Source organism: Dendrobates tinctorius, unplaced genomic scaffold (genome assembly GCF_039654945.1).
Source record: "Dendrobates tinctorius isolate UK_male_01 unplaced genomic scaffold, ASM3965494v1 ptg000011l, whole genome shotgun sequence".
Lineage (NCBI taxonomy): Eukaryota > Metazoa > Chordata > Amphibia > Anura > Dendrobatidae > Dendrobates > Dendrobates tinctorius.
In genome coordinates this window covers 51,208,310-51,219,098 of record NW_027361679.1, presented here as the reverse complement: position 1 = coordinate 51,219,098, position 10,789 = coordinate 51,208,310, and the positions used below count along the sequence as shown (strand labels likewise).

Sequence of the window (10,789 nt, the reverse complement as noted above, 5' to 3'; positions counted from 1 at the left end):
TTACCTTTAGAAGCCATTCAAACCCATTTGTGTCAACTTCTGTGCATGTTATCTTCACCCAACGACTAAACCATGAGTGGTGTCATTATTCAAATTCTCTGGAAAAAGGCCAAGAAAGCAAAAATTCTGCTGGTGTATGTAAACTTTTGAGCACAACAGTAAATATATTGCATCAATAGTGTTGCTATTCTAAATACAGTGAATGTCAAACTTGTAAGCAATGAATAAAATAAATCAAGCATGCACAAATTTATGAGAAGCGTGTCTTTTAATAGGGCGAAGTATAATTTATAACAGGTTATCAAATACCGTTACCTGTGTTCTATTCCTCATTTCTTTACAAAATAAGGTCAAAAGTAACAAACAAGTAAAAGAGTACTGAAGAGAATTAAGAGTACAGTGTCTGGCTAAAGTGTTGCTTTATATAGGAATACTGCATTTTATTCAGCAGCTGTTTTGCAGTTAAGGTGTCAACTTGCAGAGGAAACACAATACTTAAAGAGTGTCTATGGTAGAAAAATTGTTATTTCTTCACCACAGTAATCATTTACGTCTTTCAGTCATCACCGCCACAGAGCTTTAGCAGGGCAGCGCCATAATCCCCTGAGGTGTCAGACTGCAACAGATGGAAAAATAGCATACATGTGAAATCAGAAGGCAGACAACATTAATTGTGTTTTATATAGCACACACCCATCTGACTTTCTCCACCCTAAATATGTTCCTAAAGGCCCCTTTACACTTAGCGATGCACCAGCGATCCCGACCACGATATGACCCGGTCAGGATCGCTGGTACATCGCTAAATGGTCGCTAGTGAGCTGCCACACAGGCAGATTTCACCAGCGATGCAGCAGCGGTCGTTACTTACCTTTCAGACGCGGCGACCATGACGTCCTCCGTCCGCGTCCACGCGTCGCTCGTCGGCGCCAGCAGGAAGCCCAGCAGGAAGCGCCCGACGAGAAATGGACCTGCACGATCTTGCGCGATCAGCGACAGACAGCGGGGGGGCCGGTCAGAGGTAAGTTTCACACATAGCGATATCGCAAGCAATATCGCTACTGCGTCACAAAATTGGTGATGCTTTAGAGATATTGCTAGTGATATCGCTATGTGTAAAGGCCCCTTTAGTGAAAGTATAGAAACCGCTTTAATCCCAATTGTATACATTTTGTTAAAGCAGACAAAACTACTGTAATTACTTTAAAATCCATTAAGAAAAACATGCAAAATAAAGAGATTTCCTTCTTGATCTTAAAATTCAGAGTCCAGCTTCATATTCACACACAAAGAATGCCATAAAAGCAAACTAGTAGTTTCTGCAAGTATTAGGGTTGTTATCATTGGTACCATTTTGGGGTACACAACTTTATTACATTTTTGGGGGAGGCAAGGTAACCAAAATTACACAATTCTGGAGTTCATACTTTTTTAACCCCTTCCTTACCGATGACGGAATAGTACGTCATCGGTAAGGTCCCCCGCTTTGAGGTGGGCTCCGGCGGAGACCGCACCTCAAAGCCACAACATGTCAGCTGTTATGAACAGCTGACATGTGCCCGCAATAGGCGTGAGCGGAATCGCCGTCCGCCCGCGCCTATTAACTAGCCGGAAAATGAGCCGGAAATGAGCTCATCGCCGACCCCCGTCACGTGATCGGGGGTCAGCGTCATGTTGCCTGGACAACCACAGCTCTCTATGAGACCTCTATGGTTGTTCCAGGCAGATTGTTTTGATCTGCTCATCGCCCATATGTAGCAGAGCCGATCAGGTTGTGCATGCTTCTAGCCTCCTGTGGAGGCTATTGAAACATGCTGAAAGTAAAAAAAAAAAAAAAAAAAAAAGTTTAAAAATAAAAAAAATAAAAAAAAAAAACCTTAAAGTTCAAATCATCCCCCTTTTGCCCCAATCAAAATAAAACAGTAAAAAAAAAAAAAAATCCGACATACACATATTAGGTTTCGGCGCGTTCAGAATCGCCCGATCAATAAAAAAAAAACCATTAACCCGCTTGCTAAACGGCGTAGCGGGAAAAAAATTCAAAACGCCAGAATTACGTTTTTTTGATCACTGTGACATTGCATTAAAATCAAAAGAACGTATCTGCACAAAAGTATCATTAAAAACGTCAGTCCGGTACGCAAAAACTAAGCCCCCAACAGACCCCAGATCACGAAAAATGGAGAGTCTACAGGTCTCAGAAAATTGCACAATTTTTTTTTTTTTGTTTTAGCAAACTTTGGATTTTTTTTTTCACCACTTAGATAAAAGAGGACATAGACATGTTTGGTGTCTATGAACTCGTAATGACCTGGAGAATCATAATGGCAGGTCAGTTTTAGCATTTAGTGAACCAAGCAAAACAAAAAACAAGTGTGGGATTGCGCTTTTTTTGCAATTTCACCGCACTTGGAATTTTTTTCCCATTTTTGAGTACAAGTCATGGTAAAACCAATGGTGTCGTTTAAAAGTACAACTCGTCCCACAAAAAATAAGCCCTCACATGGCCATATTGACTGAAAAATAAAAAAGATATGGCTCTGGAAAGAAGAGCAGCGAAAAATCGAAAAAAGTTCCGGGAGTGATGGGGTTAAACTTTATTTTTCATCCTCTTGACTGGAACCTGAGATCTTTTGATCGCTGTTACAATATGCTGCATTACAGTCTATTATCAGATAAACAATTGAACACTTGTTTATTATACAATATGCTGCATAAGGCTGAGTGCACACGCTTCGGATTCACCTTCGGATTTTTCTGCACGGATTTGCAGGTAAAACCGTAGGTAAAGTGATCTGCGGATTTTCCAGCAGTTTTCCCCTGTGGATTGACACCTGGACAATGGAACAGGTGTCAAACCGCTGAGGAATCCGCAGAAAGAATTGACATGCTGCGGATTTAAAACCGCAGCAAAACCGCGCGGAAAAATCCACAGCATGTGCACTGCGGATTTGAAATCCCATTGGCTAACATTGTACTGTACACTGTCTGCGGAACTGCTGCGGATCCGTGGGGCCAAATCCGCTGCGGATCCGCAGCAGAATCTGCAGCATGTGCACATACCCTTTTTGTAGTATTGCAGTATATTGTAAAACCGACCACTGCACAGTGGGTACGGAAAGTATTTAGACCCTTTTAAATTTTTCACTCTTTTTTGAATTGATCAAATGCCTACAATGAAACAAAGTTCATTTTTTTCCCTCGTGTTTAACGTACACTCTTCAACCCATCTTGACGGAAAAAAAAAAATTTAGAAATTTTTGAAAATTTAAAAAACTGAAATGTCACATGGTCATAAGTATTCAGACCCTTTGCTCAGTGTTGAGTAGAAGCACCCTTTTGTTTTTCCAAACAATTGTATAACAGAGCATACATAAATGCAATATCATGAGGCATTCATGACACATGGAAGAAAAAATAAAAAAACACAACCAGACTATAAATAATAAGAACTCATGGAAACATTTCCAGCCAGCGAGACCATTTCTTTACAAAAGGAAGGAAGACAGCCATTCAGCAACGCCAATTTTTGCTCATATGACTTATGTAAAGTCAGCTTTGCAATAATGTCGAGTGAAGAGGGCACTTGAGTGGATTTCCAATAAAACGCAATTTCATTTTTAGAAACCAAAAGTAAATGAAAAACCAATTTCCTAACATAAGGATTCAAACGACTTGCATCCAACGAGAGCAGGGCGAACTGAGGAGTCAGTGAAAAATCTGATTGATTTAAAATATTAGAAATAAGAGAGGAGATGTCGTCCCAAAAATGCAGAAGACATGGACAAAACCAAAATAAATGGGAAAGGCTACCATGATGCCCGCAATCCCTCCAACAGAGAGGGGAGGTAGAAGTATTGATAAAAGCTAGATGAGATGGCGAGTAATACCATCTCGATATGATTTTAAAGTTAGACTCATGGAGAGCCATAGACATGGTAGCAGAATAAGTTAGGGACATGGTCAGTTCCCAAACATCTGGGGTAACAGAAAAATTCAAAACCAATTCCCATTTTTTCATATATGGGGATTTTATAAATGCAGAATCGTTGCTGAACCACTGGTAGATATAACGAGTGGACCAAAAAATATTATGGCCTGAGTTGCATAAAATATTGACCGCTGTCTCCGATAGCGGAGGGCAACGAGTCACCAGTGGAGACAAAAATTCTTTCAACATAATAAAGTGTAGAAAAGCAGAGGAGGGAACCCCAAACTTACTCTTAAGATGAGAAAAAGATACAAATTTATGACCATCAAAGATGTCATTTAATTTAGAAATACCCCAGTCAGCCAAGCTCTTTTCTGGCCTCTGTTAATTCATTATACATCAGAAAGAACGTTTTATTTACCGTTTTGCGTTGCAATCAATGTTATATTACAGTGTTAAAATATAGTTCACCCTTGCCCTGTCAAAATGGGAATTAAATAACTGAGTAGGATTAATCAAACTAAATGTGACAGAAATCTGGTGTTACTTGAAAAAAAAAAAAAAAAAAATGGCCTAAAACCCACAATAAATATGGTGCAGGTCATGAAAGACATTTTGCGCTTTGTTCGACAAGGTGTGACCACTCTCAAAAGCGACGTGGCTTAAGCCAACTAATAGTTGGTGTAAGACCGTACGTTAGCAGTTCATGCAGTTTGATAAACCTATGATAAATCTGGAGCTTTTTCAGAGTGTCTAGTCTATGTTTAAACTCTCCAACAATTCGACAGTATTGGGGAAATTGCTTAGACTCATTGGGGCAAATTTATAATCTATGATGAAATCCTTTGGTGGACAAATTAACCTTTTACGCAGTCAATTATGTTCACTGTTGCTCAGCCACTCAACTCAGATATGCCTTACTATTACTTAGAACTCAATGATTAAAAGTCTATCTAAATTTATTAAAATTGCTGTAAACAATATCCAAGGCACCAGAGATAGAGATAAACTTAATCTTTTATTCAATCCAGCAGATTAAATCACAATTAGTAGAAATAGATCTATTGCTTTCAATTTTGTCTTATTTCATACCATATGGTCGAAATATTGCTAAACCGTTTTGCTAATATTCTTCTTTTTTAATCTGATGGAATGAATGATATCTGGTGCTTTGGACATCAGATGTCCCTGAAGAATAGGGTTCATATGAGAAATCCAAACTTGGTGGACATATACCTTAATAGCAGAGTATAATGACTCCCCAGTAAGCTTCTTGTATTCCGCACGAATATCTACAAGATCAATATCCGATCTAGAGACCATTATTCTTGTCAAAGTGAATTCATCTGTCCCAGCACCCTTTAATAAAAATACACAAATAATGATACGTTATAATGACAAACACCCAAATTAGAACATTTTCCTAGAACCTGGAACACTCTGTTCAAATATTCACCTTGATAGCTTTGTGAAGCCTTTCAGCAAAGAAAGCAGCAGTGTTTCTCGCACATTTCACTGTAACAAAAATTATTAATCACGGTTTAGATATGTCAAGAAAAGAGAATAGATTAATAGACACTGCATTATTTTTCTTCAGGTTTTAAAATCCACATCATGGCAATTCCTCCTTCACTACTGATTGCTCAACTTACCCCCTAAACAAAGTTTTGAAGTGAGCCCAAAGCAAAATATAATGGTTAACGGAGCAAAATTTTGTTGCAAATTTTCTAAACCAAGAGGTTTGTGAATTAGAAAAGGCAAGGGCCCATAGCAAATTTTTAAGTGACTACCTCAAGTGCTGCAGTGCAGCAGTTTACTACTGCAGCAATCCACTGTTATGGGCAGCTGCTGAAATTAGTTGGGGTTGTCCGGTCTTCTGAATAAAGTCCACAGTCACCAGCAACACTAGCGACTGCAAACTTCTTAAAGGGGTTGTCCAGTCCAAATTGAAATAGGAGACTGCAGATTTGTGACTCCTCCCAGCGCACTGCAAGGATTCACTGTCATCTGCCTCAGTAACGGCGGTCAAGTATACGATATGCATATTCTCGGACAGAACCTGTATAGTGGGCGCAGCCTCGCTCAATACAAGTGTATTGATTGAGGCCATTTAGTGGGTGTTGCCTTGCTCAATACAGGTCTATTCAGCAAGGCCACGTCCACTAGACATGTTCTTCCCAGAAGTATGCATATTGAATACTTAACCACCCTTCCTGGGGTAGACAACGGAAAATCTTCGCAGCCCACAGTCCATACACTCGGAGAATTCACAAGACTGCAGCACACAGAGTGGCTGCGGATTTTTCATTTTAGACTGAACAATCCCTTTAACTGATTGAGCAAACTGCTAGAGCTCTGTGTGTTTGTCAACAGTGGACAAGTTGGGAACATGGATGAGCAAAGACAGAATGAGGGCAAGGCCAGATGTAGGGACTCAAAGATCACATGGTCGAGCAACCCCTATGGACTTGAAAGACCATATTTTCAGGTCATTTTAACTGCACTATTAACACAATAACACAAAAAAAAAAAAAAAAAAACAATTGTGGAATGGATTTTTTTTTTTTTTTTATTTCCTCCGCAATTTCAGCACACTTTCCCCCCTTCCCTTTTTCCAGTAAATCGCATAGTAAAATGAATGGTGCAATAAAACAAAAAAAAAAAAAAACACAACAACAAGACCTTGCATTGATACATCGGCAAGAAAACAACAAAAACAAATTCTGGCTCTTCAAAAAAGGGGGTAGAAGAAATGCATTGTAGTCAGTAGACAGCATATTAGGTGTACTACCTATTGCAATCAGAAGATCTTCCAGGTGCCCAGACATCTCACCCTTGATGCTCTCCTCAATGGTTTTATTGCAGGTGTTCTTAAATGCATCAAATGCTGTAGATAGATAAGGTCCAGTTTACTCCCTTCCATTTATTATCCCTCTATATATACACACACACACACAGTAATAGTAGATCACTTTGACTAGCCATATAATTATTTATGCGTTACAATGTAATTCTTGTAATTTTACATGTACCACATAAAAAAGTGTTGCAACGCTAAATCATAAGTGATTTACAGAAAACTGAACATAAATGTTAAGCGAGAATAGCGTCTGCATAAAGAACAGACTAGGCAAAGTGACATACTTAGCCTAAGCTGTGAAAAGCTTCTCAAACACAGTACTTCGATAAATTTATCTTCATCTGTCCCCCACTTTTTCTCTCCAGCATTATACAGGATCTAGAATAGTACAAAATACCGTAGTTCACTTGGTTGCTATTGTATTGCAAAGAAATAACATGCTGTACTACCTTTTATTAACACCATTTTTGTTTAAAAAATATTTCACAATACAGGCATTTTTTTTTCTGATAATGCACTACAGTATCTCCTGCTTCATTTTGCACAGCTATAGAAAGGGTAAAAGAAAAAAAAAAAAAACACTTTACAAGCAAAATTTCTACAGCTGTTATTGCAACCAGTATTTCCATTGGGTTGTATCGTGAGAAAAAGAAAAAAAAAAAAATGATCTATTGTTTAATTCCTTTGTGAGAAAGCCTATTTTGGCCATACATGGGGTAACAAATGACTGGTAACAGATTCCCTTTGAGAGCAGTTTGAAGCATGGGTAGAGATCCGGCTTCCAGCATATCATCACTTATTGGGCTGCTTGCTGCAGTTTTGATAATATCATAGTTTTATCTGCTGCAGATCTACCAGATCTTTGAATGGTGAGCTCTGTATACCCCCCAAATTACTGATTGGCAGCTTTCCACCCATGTACAGTTTAATTGTGGGGCGGAGTTATGCAGAACTCATGAACATGTTCGACTACCTTGCAGCGGCTTACTAGTCCTCTGGTAGTAACCGTGGCGTACCGTACCGCCAATGGCGACAGGCCACATAACTGCTATGGGGCCACGAGGGGGCCCACCGGAGTCGGACTGCAATGGCTGTGCCAGGGGCGGACATACCGCATGTGCAGCCGGTGTGGCTGCAGCGGGGCCCAGAGGCTCCGGGGGGCCCCTGCAGGGCGGTTAATAATGAGGTCAATCTGACCTATTTAACTAGCCCCGAGGCTCCAGTGGTGGGGGTGCCAGATTGTCCTCATGTGCGGCGGGCAGGGAGAGATCCCTGCAGCTCCGCTGCCTGCAAGAGAAAATTGCAGCAGAGCTGCAGCAATCCATCCTGCTTCCTGCCCGCGCTTCCTGTCTCACACAGTAGTCAGCGGCGCAGCTGGATGACAGCAGTCAGCGCCGCGGCCACTGTGACAGTGAGAAGAAGCTGCCGGCAATGGTGATGCTGTGGCTGTGGGAGAGGTGCTCTGTGTGTAGCGCTGCGGGGGAACGCGCAGAGGTGAATGGTGCTGTGTGTGTAGATGGAGGAGATGGCAATGATTGGGGGGAGGGGGAAAAGGAAATTATGGTCATGGTGGAAAGGGCAATAATGGGGGTGCTGGGGGGAGGAGGAAATGATGGAGGTGGTGGAATGGGCAATGATAGGGGTGGTGGGGGAAAAGGCAAGGATGGTGGTAGTGGAAAGGGCAATGATGGGGGGATGGGGAGGAGGCAATGATGGAGGTGCTGGAGAGAAGGCAATGATTGAGATAGTGGAATAAGCAATGAAGAGGTGGTGGAGAGAAAGCAATGATAGAGGTGGTGGAAAGGGCAATGATGGGTGTGCTGGGGGAGAAGGCAATGATGGGGGTGGGGAGAGGACAATAATGGGATGTGGGAGGAGGACATTGAGAGGTGTGCAGGAATTGGGAAGGGAGGAAGCGGGATTTATAATGGATTTATGAACAGGGGAGGTGGAGGAAGACGTTACCGCTTATTATATTTAACACAGTCCCTTAGTATATAGTGTACTCACTTATGTATAGCACTGTCCCTCTGTATATAAAGTACTTGCTTATTATGTATAGTGCCATCCCTCAGTATACAGTGTAGTCACTTTTTATGTCTAACACAGTCCCTTAGTATAAAGTGTACTCACTTATGTATAACACATCCTTAAACAGTTTCCTCTTTTATCATGTAGATTCCTCTGCTATTATGAACAGTGCTGACTCTTACATAGTGTATTCTTGTTATTCACAGCGCCCTCTTATTACATAGTTCGCTCTCGTTAGATATAAAATGACTGCTGATAGTGGAGCCAGTGACCAGACTACCAGTCCATCATCTCCTCCGTTAGAAAAGAAGCTTTTCCATGCTCCATCAGCCATCACTGCATTATATATCTAACAAGAGAGAGGACAGTATGTAATAAAAAACAGGGCTATATATAAACCAATATGTAAGGGACGGTGCTGCACATAGCAAGAGAGGGCACTGTACAAAGGACAGCAATATACATAATAAAGGAGACTATGTAATATATATATATATATATATATATATATATATATATATACATACATACATACATACATACATACATACACACACACACACATATACACACACACATATATATATGCAAAAAGGAAAACCAGCAAGAACTCGGCAAACCAGGGTTGGAGTAAAATGATGCTTTTCTTTATTTCTTCAAAATTCTGTGCATATAAGGGTGTGAACGCCCTGTTTCTGAGTTGGGAAATCCATCCTGTCTGGCCTATGCTTTTACTGGCGGTTCAGTCCCTCGGTCCTTGTTCATATTTACGTCACTTGCTTGACAAGTGGAAAGGTTTTAAATACAGAGTTAGGACTGTCCCACAAGGGTTGCCGTGACATGGCGGGATGGCTTGTACATTCTTTTGATCAAAATTATGTTTACTAAATACCCTTATTATTATTACTACCTTCATGCAATTTTTGCTATTTATTTTTTACTTTATTTTAGGATATTTGCTTTTTGCCTTCTCTGTGTAAAGGTCATATGTTTATATGCATTTACATTTTGCATACACATTAATTAACTTTTTCAGCTCAGACCTAGTTTCTCAGTGAGCGCCATGTTGCCTCCATCCTTAAAATTCGTAAGATGGCAGTCCATTACAACAAGGTCAAGCAGCAGACATTGGGGACAAGAAAGCTACAGACCGGCAGGGGGCGAAAACAACTCTCCACTGACTGGGATGACCATCTTATTCGAATGTCACTTAGCAACTGCAGGATGACATCAAGTGACCTACAAAAGGAATGGCAAATGGCAGCTGGAGTGAAGTGCAAGGCAAGAACAGTTCATAACAGGCTCCTAGAGGCAGGGCTCAAGTCATGTAAAGCTAGAAAAAATCCTTTTATCAATGAGAAGCAAAGGAGAGCCAGGCTGAAGTTTGCCAAAGACCATAGGGATTGGCCAAAGAGGACTGGAGTAAGGTAATCTTCTCTGATGAGTCTAATCTTCAGCTTTGCCCAACACCAGGTCATCTAAAGGGAGACCTGTAGAGGCATACAAGCCACAGTGTCTTGCACCCACTGTGAAATTTGGTGGAGGATCAGTAATGATCTGGGGATGCTTGAGCAAGGCTGAAATTGGGCAGGTTAATCTTTGCGAATGATATATGAATCAAGCCGCATACAAGGTTATCCTGGAAAAACAGTTGATTCCTTCAGCTCAGGCAATGTTCCCCAACTTTGCGGACTGGTTTTTCCAGCAGGACAATGCGGTATGCCACACAGCTAGGTCAATCAATGTGTGGATGAAGGACCACCACATCAAATTCCTGTCATGGGCAGCCCAATATCCAGACCTGAACCCCATTGAAAACCACTTCAATGTAATCAAGAAGAAGATGGATAGTCACAAGACATCAAAGAAGAACTGCTTACATTTTTGTACCAGGAGTGGCATAAGGTCACCCAAAAGCAGTGTGAAAGACTGGTGGAAAGCATGCCAAGACGCATGAAAGCTGTGAT

At 40.9% G+C, this 10,789-nt stretch overlaps 1 protein-coding gene across 2 annotated transcripts in view; it reads right to left on the bottom strand.

The window, feature by feature from the left end:
- Positions 1 to 249: 249 nt before the first annotated feature.
- ANXA3 (annexin A3) overlaps positions 250 to 10,789 on the bottom strand; it is a 99,747-nt gene continuing 89,207 nt past the window's right edge. For both annotated transcript variants that reach the window (XM_073542123.1, XM_073542119.1), the window contains exons 9-13: positions 7,076 to 7,169; positions 6,723 to 6,818; positions 5,388 to 5,446; positions 5,168 to 5,290; positions 250 to 616 (exon numbers count right to left, since the gene is read on the bottom strand). In XM_073542123.1, the coding sequence (XP_073398224.1) occupies positions 557 to 616; positions 5,168 to 5,290; positions 5,388 to 5,446; positions 6,723 to 6,818; positions 7,076 to 7,169 (432 nt within the window). In that variant the 3' untranslated portion in view covers positions 250 to 556. The remainder of the gene's footprint in view (positions 617 to 5,167; positions 5,291 to 5,387; positions 5,447 to 6,722; positions 6,819 to 7,075; positions 7,170 to 10,789) is intronic.